At 41.1% G+C, this 25,983-nt stretch overlaps 1 protein-coding gene across 2 annotated transcripts in view; it reads left to right on the forward strand.

The window, feature by feature from the left end:
* Window positions 1-25,983, forward strand: part of prkcab (protein kinase C, alpha, b) — a 123,448-nt gene that overhangs the window by 20,280 nt on the left and 77,185 nt on the right. For both annotated transcript variants that reach the window (XM_085403833.1, XM_085403834.1), the window contains exon 3: window positions 18,524-18,606. In XM_085403833.1, coding sequence (XP_085259959.1) covers window positions 18,524-18,606 — 83 coding nt within the window. The remainder of the gene's footprint in view (window positions 1-18,523; window positions 18,607-25,983) is intronic.

Here is a 25,983-nt window from a genome sequence, read left to right on the forward strand (position 1 = left end):
GCACTCACACAAATATTTAATCTTACATAGATATAGTTCATCTTGAGTACTCTCACCCCATAGTCTCTTGTGGGAGATGAGAGGAGGACAAAGGCAGGAGAAAGATCCCAACAACTCCAACTCCTAATTGAGGTTGACTCCTCGTCTTTCCCAGCCTCTCTGGTCCACTCATGGCAAATATAGCAACATGCACCACAGGGGAGAATGAGTGCTTTGCAATCATGTTTTTACTGGCATTCCTGTCGGCGAATGGAAGATTTTTTTCCCCCTTTGATCCTTTGATTTGGGGTCTACTCTGGAGTTGATAAAATTGCAAGGGATTCTGTTACTTAGTCCTTTCTGTTTATATGTAAAAGTAACCTATGTATCCAGAGGCTTTATATATTTTTAGCTTTGAATAAAAAAAGGTAATGAAAGAAAGCCAGAATAGCATTTGACTAGACTGAGATGCAGTCATGAAGTGATCAGCAAGACATAGAGTCTTAACTAAATAAATGAAAGCAATGAAGTGTTATTTTTGCTGCCCTAAAGTGTAAGACGGATGTGTGTGGGTTTGAGGGGGTTGCATTGATTCTTACCAACTGTTCTTGAGGCACCATTGTTGGAATATTGACTTTATGAAAACAGAAATATGACCAATAAATCTTGTTTTATGTGTTTTGTATTAAAAAAAATGGTGATTTTTAAAAAGCCACACATAGGTTCAGTATTTGTTAGACATGCAGCGATCCAGAATTTTGTTGAGGTCTCAAATGGTGATAATAATCTTAATAATATTTTTTTCCTGTTGTGTCATCATACTATATTGTACTAAACTGCATCATAAAACTATAAAGAAAAATTTGGTGTCACCAGGGTGAAATGCCTCCAGAGTGCTGAGCCTGCTGTTTGCTACCACCATGGATCCCGAGCTGTCCTCATTCCCTAAAGTATCACCCCTTTTCTGGTCACAAATATCATGTTTATTTTTAATTAAAGGGGTTTAATAACAAATGTTAAATTGGCAGAATGTTTAAGAGACCAACCAATCAATCTCTCTTCTGGTTCAGTGTTTAAGCCAGAGAGAAAATGTTGATGCTGAAGAAAGAGTGCTTATGTGTCATTGTCATGCCGCCTGAAAGGGAACATTAACTTCAGTTTAGATGATGCTGACTATGGGCTTGCATGATAGAAGCAATCAGCGTTACACAACTTTTCCAGTCACCAAAGAGCTTGCTCATAGGAGCTCATCTGATAGTTGGGTTTTTTCTGTCTTCTCTATATTATTGTAGGGTCCTGAGGCACCGTCATTTGTTGCTATATAAATAAGATTTAACTGGACAGTAACAACAGCAGTAGCAGCAACAGTAAAAACAACAGTGATACCCATAATAGCAATACAACAGCAACAATGATCGTAGCAACAGTAATAATGATAAACAAAACAAACAAAATGCAAACAAATGATTAATTGCAAGATAAATTTGCATCAGGTGTGCATTGAAAATGTAGGAAATTTCCTCCTCAGTCAGATTTAAACAGCCTTTAAGTAAATTTGATATAATTTCATTGTTCTCACCACTGACTAGACTACCAGCCTGCTATTGAATAGACCTATCAGCTAATGATTATAACTACAAACAATGATTAAATGTAATGAATTCATTTTAAAATAAGTCTATGTTGTAGTGACTTTCTAGTGTAGTGGTTAAAACATTTGCTTAACACACAGACTAAGAGGAAACAGGACTCCAATTGCTCTAGTGGCCCCTTGTGATTAAGGAAACGCTAGATGAAGAAATGATGATTGTTAGAGCTTTTGTCTACTAACCTTACTAACTGCAATCTTTGACTATTCAAACAAAAAATATGTCTGCAACTAAGCAAAACCACACGAGAGCAGAAAATGCATATGTGAGTTTTGTACTTGTGTGGATTTTTCTGCATATCTGCCTGAAATGAACATGTGGTCTTGCTCAGTTGCAGACATGTATTTCGTGTAAGTATTCACACTCTGCAGTTGCTATTGCAGGTACAAAAAAAATAGCAAAGTGTCTGTCTACATAGAAGTAATACTAAGCTATATATCAACCACATCTCATGTGGCAAACACACACGTCAGGACCACTGACACTTACTCCCATACTATACACTCACATCTGTATACTGAAGGGCTACAGTGTCCTAATGCCCGGTCTCTTTCCATCTAGCAGATAACACAAAAGTGCATCAGCACTGCGACACACTCACAGGCTCTGTAATGCAAACTGAATGTCATGCAGACACGGTGGCCTTGACAAGTCAGTTCAGACTGTGTCAACAGCTCTTTGATTCTGGCCGGCTGGATGGAAAGAGCAGATCCCGCTGGAACGATGTGGCAATGGAAGCTGTTGAGAGAAAAATTAGGCCTCGATCTGTAAGAGCAGCTCTTCACCTGTAGCTAGAGAGGGCCAGTAAGAAACACTGTGACAGAGAGGCGAGCGAGAGAGGTGGGCGTAATTGTATCTGAAAGTGAGGTTAACCACATACAGGCCCGCGTATTCAATGGGCTGAATTACCCAACTGTGGAGAGCAGTTGAAATGAAGAGAAGGATGCAAGGCTCAAAACCACTTCAGAGTATTTTATTGTTACACTTTTGGTTTCAATATATGCTTTGTTTTAGCAAAAAGATTTGTTCCCAATGAACCATTTACACTTCTGAAATAGCTGAATTTTGAAAATAATAAATAAGAATATGGAATGGGTGTGCTTTTTTTTTTGCAAAGGTACCAAACCAGGACCTTCTTTATTTACAGGTATGAAAGGCCATAATTGAGCAAACATATCCTAAAATCTACTCTGTTTCTACAGGTTCAGTTCTGACTGCTCTAGTCCCATTAAATAAAAACCCCAAAATCCATACAGTGTAAGTCTAATGCGGAGACCCAGGTTCGAGTCTATCAAACCGTGCACTGCATATCTTTTTCCAACTTTCCTGTCCCAAAAGAGGCTGAAAAATAAGAACATACTTTTCGCAGCTCCAACTAGACCTGGAATTTGCATTCTGGCCCAGAAATATTTTAGTTTTCTTTGATCTGAAAAGATGAAAACATACCGCTCATGTCTCTGTGCTAGGACCACATTCTGGCACAATCTGGTGGCTTTAAAATAGCTTTAGATCCTCAACTTTAGTGCTAAATACTTTCAATGTTATTCACAAGCTTTTACCTAAACACCTACTCACATCTCAGAATATAAGTGCACAACTTCCAAAATTATATTGCATAATGTAGAGCAGTACAGAACGTGTATAATTATGTGTATACGAGGAATAATATAAGAAGTCCTGCCCATTATTTATTATAAACAAAAGGAAAAAAGTCACACTGTAATATTTTTTTGCCCACCCTTAGATGTGATGATGGCCATGGCATTATGTTGATATGCCTATGCAGTGTCACAACTTTTCATTTCCATCTGGCGTTTCATTCATTCTTTCTTTCTTTTTCTTTTGCGTTGATAATGGCAAAGATGGATTCCAGCACATCCCAAAGATTCTCAAACGGGTTTAAGTCTGGATGTTTTGGTCTGTTCATCCATGAAAATGATGTCTAATGCTTCTTGACCTGCTCTTCCACAGTTTGAGCCTAGTGGATCCCGGCATGATCGTCTCAGAATATGCCTTTGCCACTAGGGAAATAGAAAATGTTGATGGCAAAACTTGGCCGTTTAATATATTCTGGTCGTTTGCAGACTAATTTTACCTGGGCACATAACATTACTGAACATGCACCTGACCAACTGAAGTATCCCCTGATTACAACACTGCCCCCACTGGCTTTTAAAGTAGACACTAGATATGATGAATGTATCACTTCATCCTCCGAGGCACTCGTTTGCTTAGTTAAATCCAGGTGGTGACTTTTGTTTGGCTACTTAATCTTAATAGATAAGATATAGGAGAGAGCTATATTAGGTGTATCATGTAAGCAAAATCTTTTGCATGTATATGCTGATGGGTGGATTAATTTTTTTTATAGAGCCAACCAAAAAACTCATCTAGCAATCATAAAATTGCAATGGAGGACTGCATTGGTTAAAGCCCTTTCCTTTTAAGCTCGAGATATTTAGAAACTTTTAGCAGTGTTAATGTGTGGGGAAAGCAGGAAGTTCTTGGATTTTGAACCCTGAGTGTGAGCCATTGTCTTCTTTGTTGATACTTTTCAGAGTAAAGCTGCTGCTCCTCTAAATCAAATGGAGGCAATTGTGGTTGATCGGGCATCCAACTAGGGTGCCTCCTCTTGACGCACCTTAGGTGAGACACTTCAGGCATGTATAGCAGGAGGAGATCTCAGGGCAGAACCAGTGACACGGTGGATAGATTATGGTCTCTCGTCTGGCTCTAGAATGCCTTGGTTTCCTCATAGGTGAACTGGAGGAGGTAGCTGGGGAGAGAGACGTCTGGGCATGTCTGCTTAGACTGCTGCAACTCGGATAAGTGATAATTGGATGGACAGACGGACAGACAGACTTGTTACCTCGCTATATTGTCAATTCTGGCAATAATTTTTCAAGTAGGGCTAAGCTTCCCTGAACAGTTGCTTTGGAGTGTTCGTGCTGGGGAAGTTAAAGGTTTGTTGCAACAAAGTTCAAGGACATGTCTTGCAAGAGTGCATATTGTTTACATTTTACAACTGGGCTCACCAGTCATTAGGAAATGCTACATAGACTTTACCTAATATGTTTTAGATCATCATAGCTGTTCAGTGTAGATACCCGTTATTAAAAACACGGGGTGAAATCTACACAAATATACGAAGTACAAGATGTTCTATGAGTTTTTTGAGTAGATTATATAGGTTTGTTTTCACAGTGGCGGTGCTGGAAAAGTAATTGTTGAAACTGAATGGGGAGAAAAAATTAAAGATAACAGAAAAAATAATAAGAAAGCACGGGGTGGCGTGGGAGGTAGCAGGTGCTAATTGAAACCATCTTGCAGAAAGCACAGAATGCCATTTCGCCACAGCTGCTGCCTTTCGTTTTTTCTCTCCCTTATTCAGTTCCAAATGGTATGAGCCATGCACTCGACAGGCTGACTAATCGCTCCGCACAGCCTTGGATGCGGGGCGTGTGGATTAACTAGGCCAATTAGCCAGGCGCAGAGACGCCTAGTGATGAGAAGAGTCATGCTCCCTTTCTCAGCCGAGTGCCATTAATCAGCAATAAAGGGGCTGAAGCAACACTACAGTTTACTGACTGCTTCTCCTCTTCTTACAACGGCCAGGTTTTACTGGCTCAAACCTCTTGACCTCAATACGGCATGACTGTGTTTCTCTGGGGCTCTGCAGTTTTTGTGCTAGAGAAACACCCAGAAGAGCTTAAGAGAGGGACAGAGTGTGAGTGTCGGGTTGTGTCAGTGTGTGCGTGTGTGTGTCTGTCTAAAATCTGTTTAGGTCTGCATCTTTGAAGAGGCTGTCTTTTTTTTTTTTTTCTTCTTCTTTTTTTTTGCCTGTCCCATTTGGTTCTTTAGCCGTCAGAATTGTTGTCTGAAGACCAACAAAGATACCCAATGGATTTACTTTGCCAAATGGATCATCACGGCCTTGCCGTATTGGTCCATTTGATCGACCTTTGTTGATATTATTTCTTTTATTTTATTTTCAGTTGTTACAGACGGGAGGAAAGGGAGAAAGAAAGATGAAGGAAAAGAAAAACAGAAGGGGAGAGGGACAGTGAGAAAGGGCACTTAAAAAGAGAAAGTAGAGAAAAAAAACTCCTGGATCACCTGTTGAGAGAAAAAGAAGAGAAAACAAGCAAAAAAAACAGAGCAACATACTAAACACAACAGCATCACGTTAATCTAGCTAAGTGTAAACAGCAGGAAATACTAAATATTGAATGTTGTTGTGTAGCAAGCAGGACCGACAGCGCACAATGTGCTTGGAAATAGCAGCCAATAAAGGTGTAGTTTATGTCTATGAACAGTGAACACCCGTGTGCACACCTGTGTGGATCAGTGCGCTTGTATTCAAAAGGTTTCCCCATGTAATGGTCTGCTAGAGGATGTAGAGAGCCATAGCCCTGTCCCCCAGGGCATGAAGCAGGCATGGAGGAGATCCAGGCTCCAGACATCCAGAGGCCCCAGAGTGCGAGAGCCCAAGGAGGACCACCGGTGGGGCATCCGTGCCACCCTCCTTTGAAGGGCTGAGGAGAGCCCCAGATGAGGGGTCACCCAGTAGCCATGGAGCAGAAGCCAGAGGGGGCTGCAGTGACGTGCCCGCCGGCTCTGCCGGCAGCCAGCTGTGCCAGAGTGAACCGAGCCGCAGGCCCAGAGGCCGGAGGCCCGAGGGCCCCCTTTGCCCCGGAAGAGGCCTGACCGAGCAACAGGCACTAGGCCCCGCCAAGTAGTCACCGGGAGTGAGCTGGTACATACCTGAGCGCCCAGCCCCAGACACCAAGACCCACCAACGCACTGACCCCTGAGGGCATCAGTTACCGGCAGGGAGTGTGGTGAGGGGAGATAGGCCTTCGGAGGGCCTCGGAGTTCCCAGAGAGGTGGAGTGGCCCAAAATAAAAAAAAATCTGTCCATCTGTGGGTTTTCTTCTCACACCTGTGTGTGTGTGTGTGTGTGTGTGTGTGTGTGTGTGTACACAAACTAAGCATCTAATGCATGCAGGAGACTATAGATAGGTATTTTTGGCATTCCCCTCCATGCATATCTGCATGTATAAATGCATGCGCATTTGCATATGTTGTAGCAGAAGGCAGACCTCACAGCGAGAGCCTGTCCTGTCACCTGCTGTGGAGAAAACTCACCTGAGCTGACCCAGAATCAGCTCATCAGCCGATCAGATAGGAGGCGTCTAACTACTGACTCACAACACTATTATACACACCCACGCTTAATTAAGTGCATTTGATTAAGCTTTTATCATGTGTATTAACACCTTAATGCCTTTTATCACCCTGGTGTTGCATAAGAGTCAAAAGTGACACATTAACTTGAAACTCATAGTTGTGTATATGTATACCTGTGAGAATAAACAAACTAATTTACTGTAAAAAAAAAAAAAAAACACTTGTTATTCACAAAAAATACCTAGTGTTTCATATTTGCAAAAGGCCAGGATGATTGATCCTAATTTAGGCAGCAACTCTTCACCTGACTCCAGTCTCCCAGCACCAGCAGAGAAATCATGATTCATGTGTACAGCATATTTGCTATGATTCACACTTCTTAACCAAAGCACCGTCAGGTATACTTGTTATTAAAGCTGACTTCTCGTTCCAATCCGCTACCCGCAAAAGGTGTTTTTTATTTTTTTGTAAGTCAGTCATCGTGTTTGTACCTGCAACACAGTCATCGATGTCACTGATCTGATGCCGCGGTTTCTGATCAGCGGGGAGATCTTTGATGTGCTTTCTAAAAACAGCTACTTGGAGCAAATCTTGAGGAGAGCAGGGCCTGTATTTAGAGCAGAGTGTAAATAAATTCCTATTTTGCTCCTCCAGGAATCATGATTTTTGAAGTTAAGAATAAAACTACAAGGGAGCTGCTATAGTTCAGTTTAGAGCAGGTGACCCATTTGCCAGGGGGTTGCACGAGCCTGGCTTTGAGTCTACCCTGGACATATCATTCCCTGTTTTCCTGTCTATTATCCTATCAAAATAAAACATTTAAAGGAGTTAAACTTCTCAATATTCCCTGATAGAAACATTTATACCTGACTCTCACCCACAACATGCCTTTTGTTCTGTCTTCCTCTCCCCAGCTCAAACCGGTCCCAGCAGGTACATTTATCAAAGAAAGGCCAGATTACATGCTGGTACTTCAGCGCTGTTGAGGAACACTTAATATCATCATAAATGCATTTCACTCGTCTTGTACAAGAAATTTTAAAGCAACCCTGCTCACTACATTTATGTGAAGCATGCGAGAATCTGAGCCAGGTGAAGGTCATGAACGGAAATCAGTGCTGGCACATCTGTGCAGCAGGCGAACCAACCTGCTAAGCTGCCACGTTTTATCAGATGTAACAGCTGGCATTACAGCCCTGCAGCAGCCTTCCTGCCTGTAGCGTCAGATAACCTATGGTCAGTAGTAGCAACTGTTATATAATCATATTCAGTGAGTAAATGTGTTTACATCCTAAGTGGTGTTTATTTCTAGCACAGAGCTAATCGAGGTGTTTTCTATGGAAAGTTTCATTTGGGCACTTCTCACTTTTTTCTACTAGAGATAAAAAACAACAAATTGAGTGAGAACTGAGGAGAAGCAGCTGAAGCTGAAATGAAGGGGGAAAGAAGTGCATTATTTGTGGTTCAGGTTGTTCTCAGCAAAAACCTTAGCCTTGGATTCGTTTGTCTTCAACAAATTAGTCTAGGACGTGCAGTGCCGTAGGAGCAGAAGATGTTCTCATGTTGATGTTTGGTATCAGAGTCTCCCCCGGCACCAGGCTTGGACTTGGCCATGACCTTTAGCTTTTGCCTCGTCGCGTCTTCTGTGTGTAGGTTGAGCACGCAGAAGTCCTCTGGCAACTGACTGCGTCATAGCATGAATGCAATATTCAGAAAGAAAGATTCTTTCTTTCTTAACTGTAGACGCTCGCACCTCTTATTAACAGTCATTCTACTGTGAGTTCTAACAGCTAACCAAGCTCATGACATTACTATTGCTGTGATATCTGATCCATATGCAGACAGAGGGTGCTCTAAGGCAGACCCCTGCAGACAGTACATCGCTCGCTGAAATGGGGTTGGGTTTAAATATATGTCCAAGCGTGTGTCTTTGTGAGTAATTGAGAAGACAAGAGAACGAGACAAAGTGGTGCCCGATGTGCGCGTACGTGCTGTGTGTGTGTCCTGTGTGACTGAGATCAAGCGAGTTTAAGGATGAGTGTGTTAAGACGTCCCTGATATATGCTTCATTACTGTGCACATTCAAAATGTGTACAACCGAAAGAATGTAAAAATGCATCTGCATACCTATATGTGTGCGTTAACCCGTGTACTCGTGAGTCTATGTGTGCACATGAGTGCATTTGTTTTCAGAGTCATATTAAATTCATGAGGCAGTATCACCATTTCCCCTGAGTGACTCAGAGATGTCTAGCAGCCAAACACTCCCACCTTTAGTTTAAAATAATTGATCCCTTCCCCCTGTGGCCATCCTTTATACAAACACTACTACTGCTGCAAAGAGTGCATATTTGACTGAGTGTGGTCTATTTATCATTCCTAATAATGCACAATCTTATGTGATTGTCTAACAATGCAGAATATTCTACCAAAATATATTATGAGGGTGTAAATAAAGCTAAAATTTTGGAAAATAAGAAGTCTGCATCCATGCTAGCAACTAAATGGCAATATTAGCATACTGACATACAATCTAGGATTTTTTTGCCGATGTGTGGCATTTATAACAGCAAATAAATTATAATGAAAAAAATACATGGATAAAGAAGAAACAGGTGAAACACCCTTCAAACATCTTGTTGAAGTGGCATAGTTTGTCCACCAGAGGGCACTCTGCATGCCACAAACACAGCAAACCAGCTGATCCAAACAGAGTCTTTGTGTAAACTACTTGTGTAAACTTCTGGTGAGGCCAGCAAACACTCTGGCAATGAATTCCTGTATCCTGTATCTATTAGAATGGAAGCTTGTTTCCACCACTAAAAACCATTTTTTGCCTTGTGTTATCGTCTCAAATTTTGACTATTGTTGGTTATTGTTTATATATTGTTGTTGGTTCTGGTGACAACCCTTCCATACCCTAGTCAGAGTTTCTGAATGCTAATATGAGAGAAAAAAAATCTTAAAACTAGAAAAACTAAATTAACATCTGACAATAAACAATGGTTTCACGCTTGAATTTCAACAAATCTAGTTCCACCTGTGCTTTATGTTTATCTGCATGCAGCTAAAGCTCATTCAAATGTTATTAATCAATACATATCAAATAACAAGCTGGCTGTGAATGCAAACAAGGAAGCTTCTGGTACCAAAGGTCTCATGGCTTGCCTATAGATTCTGCATATTCATGTGCAGATTTATTGAGATCAGTCTACACTGTACACTAATGAACCAACTGCAATCCCAGAAGCTGTAATATTGCTCCTGGCGTGAACCACTAAGGAGATATATGGGGAAACACACGGAAGTGTATTATAACAGATGGAATTTCCTCGACACGTCTGGTCTGGCTGTTTAGTAGGTTTATTTTAAAAGAGGGGAATGTGTGAAACACAAACCACAACATGCAAAACATGAAAAGAAGCTCGTACCTGGGGACACCATCACTGCTCTGTGTGTCTACTCTATTACCCATCCAGACATGCATACCTAAAGACAGATCCCAGAAGGCAGGGGGCCAAGATGATAAATGCCATCAACTGTCATCCTGCAGTGCAGTGTGGATGGAAACTAGGAGAGGCCACCGAGTACTAAGATGCAATCTGACAAGGCCAGCATCACCTTGAACTCCATCTGAATTTCTCCAACCAATCCAGTGTCCTTAAACCATGTTCAAGGATACTATCGCACCACTACTGTGCTGAACCTCGGCTAAGGTTTTTCTTTCCTGTTTTCTGCAACTTCCCACTAACAAGCAGAAATGTCTTATGTGCACATTTATAAACAATTGCATTTGCATGCATGCATATTCAAATAGCAGGATGTTGTGGTGACAGTAATAATTGGTAGGCACAAACAGACTTCTGGGGAAGTTTTTTGCAAATTTATGACAGGAGAAAGATTATAATGCTGTTTTCTGTCCTCATCAAATCTTATCTTTCACTATCTTCTAATTCCAGCTCTATTATTTCTCCATTCCGCTCTCATCTTCTGTTTTCTTTTTCCTTCAGTGGTCTTTGTGAATAGCTCTATTGTTGCTTTCAAGGTTACACGCTCATGTAAACTCTCTGTTTGCGCCCTTATTGTTGCATCTCTGCCTTTTATGTGCCCATACTATGCATAATTGAATGTATGCCCGGAATCAAATTTCCAGGCCTTTGTTGTAGCTTCAGCACCGTTCATTTCCCCCCTCTCCATGTAGATGCTGCTTGCCAGTATATTGCACATGTACTTCATTTCTTAGTGGCAGTGTCAAAAACAGAGATGTATATACTGACACAATTTAGTCGGCAACAGTGTTCTCACAGTTATAACTCTGATCAAGTCTATTACTTGGGGCACATTTTTACCAAATGGGCAACTGATGACTTTCCTGTTTTTAAAATCTCAAATGACTTTTATCAGCTCACCTCATAATTATATAAACAACTATTTGATCCCCTGGCGAGTTTCTAAGTTTGCTCACTCAAGCTTCGAGTTGAGCAAACTTAGCAATCAAGAAACTGAAAGGATTTGGAAAGTTTCTGGAAAGAGTAGGGGACCAAAATCCTTCACGAGATGAGTTCAAACCTGGTGACCAACTACAAGAAAAATCTTCCCGCTGTTCTTGCCATCAAGGTTTCTTCCACAAAGTACTAGGTGATGTTTTCCTTACTTACAAATTCAGCAGGAGATCAATTATTTCCCCAACTGTATACAGTATGAGGCCTCAGTCACATAGTCCTAGAGACCAGTCTGCGACTCTGTGGCTACCTCTGACTGCTACGGCTGGGCTCGGAGTACCAACTGGTCTTCAAAATAACCATTGAGTGGTTGTGAAACTTGAAAATTTGAGAATGTATAAAAGTTCCACCTTTTAAAATGTGTTGGTTGTAGTAATAAGGCACAACTTTAACACTTTTTCCAAGTTTCACAATTTGATGGTTAGTTAACATGTCTTGCAGAAACCATGCAAATCTCCTAGAGACTAAAGCAATTGCAAACAAGCAAAAAATTGGGACCCTTTAACGGTCAAAACCTCTAGAACAGATGTCCAACTTTGTTTATGCATCTATGGATTCTGTCCGGAAATGTGATTTCATCTGGTCATATTTTCGCACGATCTGATGCTGAGCAGAATATTGGAGATTTCTATATTTTCCAAAAGGTTGCTCAGTCAAGTGGTAGAGCCAGACTGCTCAAAACCTCTAACAAGCCTCTTTAAATCCAAATGAACTCATGCATGTTGAAGTGTAAAAGCCAAGGGTTAGTGCAAGTAATCAGGATGGTAAAGTGACTCATGGATATAGTTTCTCCCTGACCTTTGAAGTGCATCAAAATTTGACGAGAACTTGACACAGGCTAGAAGTTCGTCTGTCTGCCGGATGCATTGTGTTGGCTCGTTTGTACATGGTTATATTTCAGCTTTTTCCATATCTGTCATTGAGTACTTGCGCAGGCTTGTGGCAGCAATAGCTTTTCATTCATCATTCTCAGTTTCTCACACACATGCCGGCCTCAGATACGTTGATGCGGCTGGATGTCTGTATCAGCGCGTGCCACTTACAGCGTCCACCAGGCAGGTGAAAGAGAAGTGCAGGGGAAATGTCTTTCCTCACATTTTCACCGCGTCACAGTTCAGTACACGCTGTTCCAGCCCTGGCCAGAACCAACCCTAAAAATAACTAAGAGAGGACAAGAAACCTCTCTTTTCCTCTCCGCTCCTTTTCTCTGACATTTGTCTTGCATCAAATGACAGAAGATCTGCTGCAGAACGAGCACAGTCGAGATCAGGGTGGAGGGGACAAAAAGGAGCATTTTACACAGTCACGTGCCTGCTTGGGACGAAACCTGTCTTTGTGTTTATTTAAAAGATACTGCATTATGAGAGGCTGCGAGCAATTCCCAGACAGGGCTAGGTGAAGAAGCTGTCACCCAGCATCACCTCGATAACATTTCATAGCGAAAACGATGAGCTGTTGTTTGAGCAGCATTTCTAACTGGAAGCATCCATCTCTACAGTCACGGGAACCCCTGTGGATTTGTTTCCACCTTCTCTGCCTGTTCATCCATCGTGTCACACACTTCCTCCTTTTCCTCCTGCGGATCTCAGATCAAAGCTTCTTTTCTCTTTGTGTTCAGATGCACTCTGGGGGACCTGGATTGATTGAATGTGTCTGGAGGGTATTGAGTTGGTTCTGTGCTGCCCGTGTCCTGCGCGCTTTCTCTCCCATATCTCCACTGCAAGCTTTTCTTCTGGGCAGGAGCACATCATAATTCTATTAACGGTGGCTCGGTAGATTATCAATTTTCCCAGATTAGCCAGAGCTAAATACACACTTGAAAGGATCAGAGGAGAAGGGGTAAGGATGTAATGGTATGTGTGAAACCATGCCACCTATAGAGACAGGCACTGGGATGATGCATATAAACATGTGCTTTCCACCTTCTGCACACACGCACGCTTGCGAGAATGCTTTTATGTTGTGTAAGCTGCTTTATAATGCCAAAGCCCCTTATCTCTGTGCTTATGTAATTAGGCTGGTAAAACAAAGCCCATAGTAATTAATCATAATATCCCTGACGATACAGTATGTTACTGTCACCTCTGCTCCCGCTGCTTTACATAGCTCTCCCCGCGAGAATGAAACCATTTGGAGACAACTGCTCTTGTCACTACTGAGTTCGTCAGTCACATCCCTCTGAGTCACCAGAAAGATTAATTCTAGTGCGTTTTAGTTCTCCTCCAGCACTTTATAACAAAACTCCTTTAACACAGGAGAAATAGAGAAAATTATTTTCTGTTACTTCAGTTCATAAGATACTGTGCAAAAGTTTTGAGCTACCCATCATTTCTTTATATTTTCTTAGGGAAATGTGAAATGGGTCCAGTGATGTATAAACATAAATGGAAGAATATAAGGCAAAGAAATTCAAAACAAACAGTTTAACAATTCTAATGAGCTTGAAAGTCAGTATTTGGTCATCTCTTTAACAAAGCTTCAATAATGTTAACGTCTGGGCTCTGGGGAGGCCTGTCCATGACTAAAAGTGATCCATTATGTGCTTTTTCTAGCCATGTGTGCTTTTACTGCATTGGCAGGGTGTTCGGGATCATTTTCCTGCTGAGAAATAAAGCCAATCAGAAGCGTTTCAGATAGTATTACATGGTAGATCAGAATGTGCTTATATTTAATAATTCCATCAGTTTTGACAGAACCTTCACCATGTTTTACAGGTGGGTGTAAACTCATTGTTTCACTCCACTCTGGATTTCATCACTCCAGAAAACCTGTTGCCACTGATTTTGAGACCAGTTCTTGTGTAATTTGGCACACTTCAGCTTTTTCCCTCTGTTTACCTTCCTTAACACTGGCTTTTTGACAGCTAACCATCCACTAAAACAATTTATGAGATATGCTAAGTTTATGCAATAGTGGTTTATTACTTGAGTTAGGTGTTTTTCCTTTTTGCTTTAGAGTTCTTGTTTTAGTTGGGTATTATGTGGCTTGACAAAAAAACCAAACCAAAACAGTTCTTTATAAAATGGTCAGATACAAGAACTGGAAGCAAAATGGGTGGAAAAAGCAGCTAATGTCTAAAGAAAAGCTTTAAAAGACCTTCTGAAAAGCTGGAGAACAATTTCTCAGGACCACTTAAAATTTATAATAAAGCCTGGCTCCTTGGAAGAAAATTCAATGAAGTAAGGGTTGACTCAAGACTTTTGCACAGCACTGTATAGATGGAAATTACTGAGTGCATGTAACTTCCCATAAGCTCCCAGAGAGCTTCACTGTTTCAGCCGCGGCAGCATGCAGTGTTGGCTTCTACTTTTGTAAGACGGCTTTTAGATTTATGTGTGTATCATTCTGTGTGCATGCACATGAAAGTCAATGCCAAGGATTATAGTTGCAGAGAAGCACAGTCTCTGACTTGTGTAAGTGTGGTTAAGCTTTCCTGACACGTGCACACTCTCCTGGACTCAGGCGCACAAGGTCCAAAGCTAGATTTATCCCTTCCACTATATTCAGCTTAGGTGCCCTCCTTCACCTCTGAACTGGGATCAGTGTCAAGTCGGTCAGCTCAGCTTACCAGCAGACATTCAAACGGTCAGGGATCAGCACTAAACAGAGGCAGTAATGGGCATGTGGGTGTGTAGCCGAGGGTGTGAGGAGTGCTGATGGACGGGCAGAGAGAGAGAGAACTACAGACGTCATTACACGCGTGATTCACATATTGTTAGTAGGCTGCAGGGAGAAAAAGAAAAACCTGATGATTGCACTCAGAATTAATCCTGCTGAGTAAAACTCTGTGTTAGAGAAGATGAAAATACACGCAGCAGATTTTATGTGCTTTGTGCTTTTCCTTTGCATCTAAGCAAATGTTTTCTTAATTTGAATGACGGCTGAGTGGGCAGGATGTGGGATGGGAGGACTGAAAGTTTGACTTTTGGGCAAGTTGGAGGTGGATATGAAGTGGGTATGAATGCCCTGAGGTCAGCACCAAAACAATTACTAATATAATCAGCATGCACCGATAGGAGAAAAATGAAATAATAAAATGTTGAAACGCTCTTTCAAGAAGTCTAATGTGAATTCAACACTGGTGTTTTTCAGTTGCTTTGAAGAAAAAAGGGACCTTGATCTCACCTTTTAGAAGTTAAAAGTAAAAAAGATTTAAGGTGGTTGGGTTGGCAAATTTGCATTTAAATGATCATGCTATCTGTTGTGTGAGCCCTGCCACATCAAGGAAACATGTAGGCCATTTTTGGAAATGAATCTCCTCCAGCTAAACAGTCATCTAAAATTCAGAATAAGACGTGAAATAATATCTGACACATTGATACAGATCTAGCAAATTCATTTTTACATATTCTTAAAGACTCGATCAAAATAGCTACGTCTTTGGTGAACAGTAGATGGATCAACTCGGTTTTGGTCGCCCGACCGGAGATATCGCTAGCTCCGGGACGTCGGGCTAGCGATTTTGCGAGCCCTGAACTGAAGGCCCAGATACATCTCTTTTCCCTATTTCTTAAGAATATGATTTCAGACACCGTTCATCTGTAGTGTTTTTTTTAGCCTTCTTCTTTTCTCTTCTTTTGTCATCCAGTTACCTCAAATCTTTTAAGGACACACTGCACACCTTGCCGAGATATGCCAAATTTTTGACTAATAGCTCTTTGGGAATCACCAAAAACAAAATATGTGGCTTTCCAACAGGCTGCTAATAACACACTGACTAAAGCATCAATTTAAAACTGGTTCTTTGCTACGTTATCTGCTGTATGTAGACTTAACACTGGTTCATACCTTGACTTGTTTTTTTTATGATATAAACAAATGCAGGATGGCTAAAGACTAGCACTGTAACTTGGCAAGTGAGGGACACTGATAAACTGTATGGGTTCATCACACAGACACAGATACCTGTTACTACTGTAAGTACTTGTAACATACAAACAAAATGCAAAAATGTAAAAATGTAACTCCTAAAAACTATTGCATGTAGACCTCTAGAATGTTTAATAGAACACCTACGATTCTTAGGTCTTAACACGATGAATAAAGTTTAAAAGTCCAGTTCAGTGAATCGGCTTAGTGAGGTCATGTCAAGCTAATCACTAGTGACTAAATTCTCCAATCACAAACATCTGTCATGCCCATTGAAATGTATGGCTTTACCTCTCAGAATTATTGAAATGAGTATGTTGCATAAGCATTCATTTTTGCTGTAAAATTGGCTTTTCAGTATAGGAGTCTATGGGGATTGAGTTGCTTTTGGAGTCGGTCTTGAGTGTACATTTGAGGAAGTGCAGTTTTTGGTGCCTCCCCATTGGCCTAAAGTTGTTTCTTTGGCAATTCTAAGGATTTAGTATGTATTTAGCATGCTAGCATTGGATACTGTCATTAATAGACATATTTAGCAGCATATCATACTTATGTGATTATTATGTTTTTATTTAGTGGTGTACAGAATTCCAAGTACATTATAGTAATAAGATGACAGCGTGGTGATAGCATGTATCCTGAAGAAGCTGAACTACCTCTGCAACCTAAAAGGGCTGATGGTAGCGTCTAATGCTAGCAGGAGTGACTAGGCTACTAGCAAAAGGCAAAGCTATAGAAAAATCAGTCAGGACTAACAGAAAGAGAGCAATGGTCTGTGAAAACCACCTATTAAACCTTTACTTTTTGGAGGTTCTCCACTCTGCCTAATGTAACTTTTAATTTATACGAAAGAAGGTGAAACTGATTCACAAAGGTTTCTGCTTCCTAACTGGACATAATGATATCCCTGAAGTTTAACTGACTTTGTGTTTATTGTGTGATAATCAAGTGCACCCTTAATATAGTTTTGGAAATTCTTTTTCACAACAGTTTTTAACCCAGTTAACTACATCAGTGAATCCCATCTCAGTCATAGCATTTTATGTGTGCGATGACAGACCAAAGATTCATATAGCAATATTGCAAGCATGGATGGACCTGATTTCATAAATCCCCACTGTTTGCATTTACACCTGTACTGAGTGCCTGGTTTGGCTGTTGTGTACTGTACATTATGAAAATGACAAATGGCACAGATGACAGCTTCAGAGCAGGGATAAATCACTGTGGGCTACTATTTTTGCTGAGCTTTGTGTGCCATCCCCTCCCTCTCTGCTTCATTTTGTGTTTATTACTCAAAGAGATGAATTCATACTGTACATTGCCACCAGCTCGGCACTAACCACAGGCAAGAACACAAAAAGAAATCGCAGTTGATTATTAGTTTAGGATTAGGGCTACGCTAAAGCGTTATGTTGAAGACGCTCACAGTTATGCTAATGATCTCTAAATGAGTATCTAACTATCTATTTGAAAAGTATCTAATTAGCCCAGCAGAATGATACAACTGCCTTTCAGTCAAAACCCCTGCTGTTTCTTGGACGGCAGCAAACTAATTTCTCTTGTTTAACCAATGCTTGTCAGATTGTCTGGCAACTGTGTGGCTTTGCTGGCAGAATTACAGACAAAACCACACATATATGATAGTGGGAGAGCGCAGTAGTGCACATGAGCAAGCAGGCAGCTTGACAATGAGCGAAGCAGACAGATTGTGTGAGAATGGATAAAGAAGAAAGAATGAAGAATTTCAAACAATGCAAGAGAAAAATACTGTTGGGTACAGAGAGTGAGAGACGGAGAGGGAGTCAGCTCGCGCGCCAGCTGTCACAGATGTCCACATTTTTGCTCCCCCCCCCCCTCCAGATCAGCGGCAGAGTCCAAATGTAAATGCCACTATCGCTGACTTGATAGCAGCGTCAGATGTCATGTCAGCCGTGTCACGCTGAGTGACACTTTGGTATAGGCGGATCCCATTTCAGTGGGAGACAATGATACAATTGGTATCAACCCCAACAGCTTGTAAAGAGCCGAGAGCTGCAGAAACATTTTTTGAGTGGGTGTGAGTGTGGGTGTACACATGCATTTCAGTCTGTTTGTCTGCTTGCATTTGTTTGTGACAATGGACAAGTACATTCCTCTTTGTGTCTCCTTCTATCTCGTAACTGTTTGTCTGAAACTTGGATTGACGGTACTTTTTTGTGAATGCAAATGTTTTTTTTTAAAGAAGCAGATTTTATGGTTGAATGGCCTTCATAAACTTGTAAGACAAAACAGCTCACAATATTGTGCCATAAGTTGTTCCTGTAAAACTCTCTGCTCTTTCTTCTTTTCTCTCAGTTTGCTGTTTCGTGGTCCACAAACGGTGCCATGAGTTTGTCACCTTCTCGTGTCCCGGAGCCGACAAGGGTCCCGATACAGATGTAAGTGAATGCTTTGCATGACTCCAGGTTTTTCTGTGCATACACCTGAGTGCATCTATCTGCACTCCCAGTCAAATAATATATATAGCATATGTAGTAAGTTCTGTGACGTGTCACAGCTCAGTGTGATTCTGTGTGTAAACACTGAAGTAGGAATTAATTACAGGATTTATCCACTATATTTAGAGTCTCCACAGAAAGTGTAATGAAGAGAGTCCACAAGAGTAAAGCATGAAAATACATGATGAGTAACTTAGCCCAGCATAAATTAACATTTCCTTCTATAATGATGTGTTCACAAAACATCTGCTGAAATAGCGATGGGTGATATAACCTTTACCGCACTATTTTTGTTAGTTATATAATCCCACAGAAAAACTACAAAAAATGAACAAATTAAAAGCAATATTAAATCTAACCCTGATTCAATCGTTTCTCACTCCATTTACAACCAAAGCGAACATCAATAAGGAAAAAATGCTGTAGGCCTAATGTAGGTAAATTAGTATATACAATGTGGTTCTGTCTCAGAGTTGTTTAAATGATCAACATTTACCTGTCTGTAGCGTAGCTGTTAGGATGTATTTAATGTAGGATTTGATAGATTTATTGGATGTGATGATGAAGCTGTCAGATATAAAAAGATAATAAAACCTCTCTCATGTGTTTTAAAATCTTTAAAGACTGCATTCACTTTTAGACATTATGTCAAAAATATCGTACTAGTACATGCCAATGTGACAAAATTGTCAAGTTTGTGCCTGTGCATGCTTTTGGCTGATAAACTTGACGATATTGAGAAAAGTATCAAAAACAGAGGTGGTGGATGTTGCTAGTTTGCTGGAAATGGGTCATTTTAGCTTGTTGCTAGGTAGTTGCTAGGGACACATATAATTGAACTTTTATGGATATAAATGAGATTTTTTTGTCTTGAAATAAAGATATTATAGATGCATAAAGGCCAAACCCAGGTCATTTTGGCCTATTACTCGGTGGTTGCCAGGCAACGTTGTGACATCCTAATATGGCAGGCATAATTCAGCTTTTGTGGATATAAATTAGATGGTACTGTATGAAACAAAAATCATCCGATGTTTTTGCAAGATGTTATATGTACGTAAATGCTAAAAGCAGCTCATTTTATGCCGTTGCTAGGCAACATGATGTGTCGCAATGTAGATAAGAACCTTCAGGTGCCTGAGATGTACCTGCCAAATTTGGATGCTCAGCTCCTGACGGTTTGGGAGGAGTTCACGGACGAACAGAGAGATTTCTTGTATTGTAAGATCACTGTATTGATTTTACAATAGTGACTATATTGAGTCATTCATCTATTTGTAGTATAAAACATGTGAGGCACTTTTTGTTTGTTTTTTGCATCTACACATCAGGTGTGATAACATTATCCCTCATTGGTCATCTTTTATGGTAAATGGCCTGTATTTATATTCTTTTATTCCTCAAACTGCATGTGACGCTGTCTGGTTCAGGGTGGTGTTGGAACAAAGGTCCCTCGGGGTACAGCATCCTTGTCAGGGGCGCACGTGCGACCCTGCTGTAACAGTTGAACCTCAGCCTCCCCTTTCCGCCGGCCATGATGCGATCTGTCCTTGGTTAGATAAGAGGTGGGGGTCAAGCACGGCCACACCGCCCGCTGCAAGAAAAACACTGTAAACTCCCCATCCTGTCAAACCAGCTCTTCATCTCCAGCTCTTCATCTTCTTTAAGTGGGCAAACATAATACTCCAATTGGGCTCTGGTGTTCTCACATTTCAGCTTCACCAGACTGAAAGAACTGCTAATGAATGCTCCCTCGCAAAGCCGATTAGAAGACTAGGAGCACTCTCACGCTAATATTCTCTCACAAACTGTAATCAAAAGCTTTGTTTTTAATGACTGCATTGTCTCAAATGCTTGATTAACTCCTGCAACAATACTCTGTGATCAGCACCTCCTCTCGAAAATTTCCGTGTTTTCTTCATTAAATAACATCTAGGGTTGCCAACTCCCTGAAAAATAAATAAGGGACACCTCGTGGCCAGGGCCGGGCGACCCAGTTGTCTTCACCCTTCCCAGTGTGGTGAATTTTCTAGCTCTTTTTTTGTGTGTGAAATTATTTTTTTTAACCCTTTGACTTGAATTTGATTTAAGTAGATGTGTATTCTTTGTGATATGAACACATGTGAAACAAATGATCATTTAGCCATTTATTTTTAGCTCAAAATGACAACATTAACACATAAAACAGGTCTCTTTCTTAAACAGAAGCCTGTCATGCTTAACTTTTGAGAATATAAGTAAATCTTTCTTTAAAAGAACTCTGTCCTGCTTAACTTAAAATAATAGAAAACAATAGAAAGAAAAATATTCTTGTAACAGTGCACATTTAGTGCATTTAGTACAATTGGCTTCAGTTGAGGTATTATTTCAGCTTTTCTAATGCTAATCAGCTGCTCCTGTTTGTAAACCCGCTTGTTCCCATGATTACGCATCTTAACTCATCATCATTATTCATCTGTGTATTACTTTTATGTATTAGTCATCTATTTGTTGTAATCATCTATCCTTGCAGTCGTTTATTACACAAAATAAATTATATTATCACACTTCTGGCCACATAGCGCTGATATTCACTGCACATGCCCATATTAACTTTTTCCAGCCAGGTGTTTTCCTTTTCCCATTCTTCCCTTTCTCTGAGGGGAACAAACATTGCTGCTCTAACGCTGGGCTCACACTGTGCGGTTTTAGGCCCATTTTGAGCCGATTTTTGAGTGATCGGACCGATTTTGGCCTTCATCGTGTAGTATACGTGGGGTAACGAGAAGTGATTAACACCTCACGACCAGCTCCCGATCATCAATCGCTCGTGAGCCGCTCACGCTGCTCGCGCGCAAACACGTAAACGCCGTGAAAAAGATGGAGCAGCACGGCTGTGCAGCGTGTGATCTGGACACAAGCGATGGAGGCACAACTTGTAGAACTTTGAAAAGCTCATCCGAGCCTTTTCGATGTGGCCTCACAAAATTATCACGACCACAACAACCGTGAAAATAGTTGGATCTACATCGCTGCTAAATCACAGCTGCCTGATCATGTTTTTCATTAGCAATTTAGCAAAGTTGATGGTGGTGGTGTGTGTGTCTGTGTGAGTGAGAGACAGAGAGAGCGAGCGACAGATTTTCTGTTATAACCTTAATTTTATGGACGCACAGTGTGAGCACTCAGGTCGCATCAGAGCATCGGGCGGTATAGTGTGAGACCTGCATCGTGACCTACCAACTTCTAACCCCTGCGAGTCAATCGTGCAGTTTGAGCAGGAGCTGAATAACGCGACTGAAAAAATCGCACAGTGTCTGCCCAGCTTTAGGTGTACTGTCGTCCGAGACTTGCACCGCAGTGACGGCGTTTGTTTCCCTGTTGGCCATGCTTCTTGTTGTGGTCATCTGTTGTCTTCCGGTATTTTCTCCGTAAGCGACCTTTCCTCGACCAATGAGATGAGCGGTAATCTGAATTGTCATACTCGAATTGTCATAAGTGTGCTGTCAGCTCATTGGTCACAAAGCAGGAGAGGGGCTGGGAATTATGTTTTCAAACAAAGCGTTAATTCCATAAACATTTATAGACTACTTTTGATTCTCACTGTATTACGGGACAAAGTGCGTCCCTTATTAGCTCAATACGGGACGTGTACTTTTGTTTCTAAATACGGGACGATTCCGTATTTTAAGGGACGGTTGGCAACCCTAATAACATCAAACGCCATTAAAGTGGTTTAAGAAAACATAAACCCAGTACAGTTTGGTGAAAGCGGTTACATCCCAGGCAATCAAGAGAGAAAGAGCACATCTTTAATGCCTGGTGTTCAACTTTTTATTAATGCGGTTACTCTCTGTTGGCTTCTCTTCATCTCGATTTAACTACTTTAACAGTCATTACTCATTTCTCCCACCTTCTGAGGCCCATTGCTCATTTTCTCTAGCACTCCTGGGCTGTTTCCTTGTTATTCATCCATGTATCTCCTCGACTCTGCTCTGTCTTCATGCCTAACTATTCCTCTCTATCTTTCTGTGCTTCTGTTATCTCTCCCTCCCTTTCTCTCGCTCTTGCTAACATGTACACCTACATTGCTAGCTTGAAGTGCTCATTGTGAGTTTTGCCATGTTGTTAGCGCCCATTATCCACCGGCTAGCTTTGGCAAACGGTGAATAGGGTATGAACCTCTTTGAATTTCAGTGATGATACAGGACTTACTCACCGACAGAGCTTTAAAAACCTGCAGAGCACTTCATTTTATTTAATTCCATCAGTTTTTGACACTTTCCTAAATCAGAACAATTTCCACGCATAATAGTAATAAACTAAAGGACCAAGCGGCCAGTTGGTCGGTGGCTTCAGCAAGCACAGGAAAAAAAAAATCTCACACCTTCTCCCTAATGAGTATATATGATTTTACCATCATGCACTAATGCATTAAGAAGTATCTGCGTTTAATAGTGACAATGACTCACTAGCACCTGTTAATCCCTCCCTCTCACCATCACTCCACACACTCCCCCATCTCTGCACCTCAGCTTCTGATTCAGCATGTGTGGTGTCAAGGCTCTCTGAGTCTGGCTTCAGGCTTGGAAACACACACACACACACTCACTGTCACTTTCTCTCTTACTCACACACACACACACACACACACATACACCCTAAGTCCCTTTTGCACTGTGGGTTGAGAGTGACCCTTGCACCAGCCTCGGCGTGCGAATGGCGTCATCTGTCCAGCAGATGCTTTGATCCACTCGCAGATTGACATGGAGAAGACAGAGAGATGTTCAGATTAGCATGTGAGTGAAAGACGCCCTCTCTCTCTTTCCTCTTTCTGTTTCTCATTCAGCACACTGAGGCGTAGGCGGTAAATAGTTCTGTATTATCAGTCAAGGATCACTCTGAAACCTGTGAATGAAGGTGACTCATTCACGGAGAAACAATATGGATTTCACAACCAGATTACATTTTCACAATGGGCCCAGATCTTTGACCAGATCAAGTCTTTTTTGTGATTTCACTTGATTTCATTGACAGATGTGGTTGCTGTGTCTGAGGAGATTATTCTGTTTCTCTCCAACCAGCCTTCTGATATTTATTTTAAGAGTCAGCTCTGCCATCTTTTTTTTTTCTCAAGCTGTGCTTCACTTTAACTGTGCACAATCAAAGCCTTTTTAATCTTAGTATATATGACATATCCATCTTATCATCACCCCGTCAGTGCAACCATCATCTTTTTCTCTTGGTGAGTTGTATTATCCTTCCCAGAGACTCAGTGGCAGCATGTAACATTATATTTTTCACAACTGATTGGTTACATAACTTTACCTCTTTTTTAAAAAAAAAACATTGAAGCTGTAAAATATTTAAATTTTTGAAGTTTGTTTTGCTGACTAACAATTAGAAGCCTTTTTTTTCTGAAAATCTCCCACACTTATTCCGTTATCTAAAATGCTGGTTTTGTTCCAGTTGACTGTTTGTTTCATCTGTAATAAGGTCCATCTCCCAGCTCTGTAAATAAACTTGAGGTAATGTCTGCACAAACAGCTGGATCAAAACTGCCCAAAACACTCTTCTCCCATGCCGTTTCCTAATCTTCTGGGAAAAATCTGACATCATTATCCCGACCAGCTGGATGTTGTCCAGCTTGATGAAATGCGATGACTTATTGACGGATCACGGACTGGACTTACTGCAGTGCTACAGCTGGTAACACCGTGAATGGTGAAAATTTTTGGTGGTGTAGTTGGCGGCTATATTCCAACTCAGTATCACATTAGGATGTGTAAGAGCCATTAATGTCTCTACTGTGATGTGGTTTTATTTTTTACTAGCTTTGATGTCATGTGAGAGTTAAATTTCTTTCTCTTTCCTGCCTCAAGCGAATGCTAAAGACAGATTTGCAGGAATGCAATGCGTTTGTGTCTGTTTGCGTCGGTTTTTACCTGCAGACAGCTTCGTAGTGTGTTGTCTACATGTTGTAGTGGTTTATTGTCACCAGGGGGCAGTGTCACAAACAACAAGTCTCTTGCTTCTGCAGCTGCTGGTCATTTTTTAAAAGTTTCTTTTTCACATTTCTCCCATTTTTTTAACTCCACTGTCATCCTTTTAATTCTCTAGACCACTTTTCAACCAATCAGCATTCCTCCTATGCACGATGTCATTTACTTTGAGCTACGTGCTGTTGGTTTTTATGGGAGGACTGCAAACAGGCACGTGTATGGCAGCATTTGCAAATAAAGACCCTGCCATGCTTGAAGCTTGCAGACTCTGGCTGTGATGCGAATGTGCATGGACTGGTAAACTGGTTGTGACACTGGATGAATCTTAGCCAGCCACCAGAACTACAGAAGGCTGACTGGGGAGAACATTAAACAGTGGGGTAAAGCAAATTAATTCATTAATCTCATTCATCTCCACCAGTTCTGTATAGTGTACGTGCACAGCTTTTTGGCCTAAAGTATGTTGCCACTGTGATGCATTCATGAGACTTTTACAATTCCCACACTCAGAAAGTATCTATGTAAACCAGTAAGGCCAACTTGTACCCTCTGCTCCCCATGACAGCAGCCATCAGTGCTCGGGCTTGTTGACATTCTGACTCTGCTGAAATCTACACTGTAAGGGAGAGCTATTAGCAACTGGCTCTGGTGAAAATGAGGATGGTGTCGAAGAAAGCTGAGAGAGAGAAAAATAATTGTAAGTATGAATTTGCTAGTGAGATCACCACAAGCTCGGTAGTTCTCAAGAAAGAAAAGTGCTTTGTGGATGAGCTAAAACAAGACATTGAGAGGGCTGTGTGTCAGTCAGAATACTTATGTGTGTGCGGGAGACTTGAGCTAATTAATCAACCTGCACACATGACTGTGTGGCACTGAAAGTACACTTGACTTTCTCTGCCTTGGTGTGTGTGAGTGTCTGCTTATTATGCCACAAGAGGTGGATGTAATATCACAAGCACCTGTAGGCAATTCAGCACAAGAAGCGTGTAGTAAATACTAACTGAGGAGTTCATCGTTTTCAGTTTTTGTTGAGACTCTGCAAGTGAAGCATCCATTACTTTAAGTTCATTTAATGTGTTGAAAAGAAAGAAGAGGGATGAGGTGAAATTTAAACTGGAATCATAACTGTGAGTTTCTAATCTGTTTCATTTGATTCTTTTTAAGAGTTCAGTTTTCCCCTCGATCCATTATTCATCTGGTCATGTTTCGGCTGTGTGGCAGGTGGAGGATGGAACCGTATGCAGGACTCCAGAGGGAGAACGTAAACTCAAAAAGGCCACTTTTATTGCTATACTCTTAAACTTGAACATGCAAAAATACAATAACACAAGAAACT

Source organism: Rhamphochromis longiceps, linkage group LG4 (assembly GCF_057381845.1).
Source record: "Rhamphochromis longiceps isolate RC_006_pf linkage group LG4, R_longiceps_female_GT1.1, whole genome shotgun sequence".
NCBI lineage: Eukaryota > Metazoa > Chordata > Actinopteri > Cichliformes > Cichlidae > Rhamphochromis > Rhamphochromis longiceps.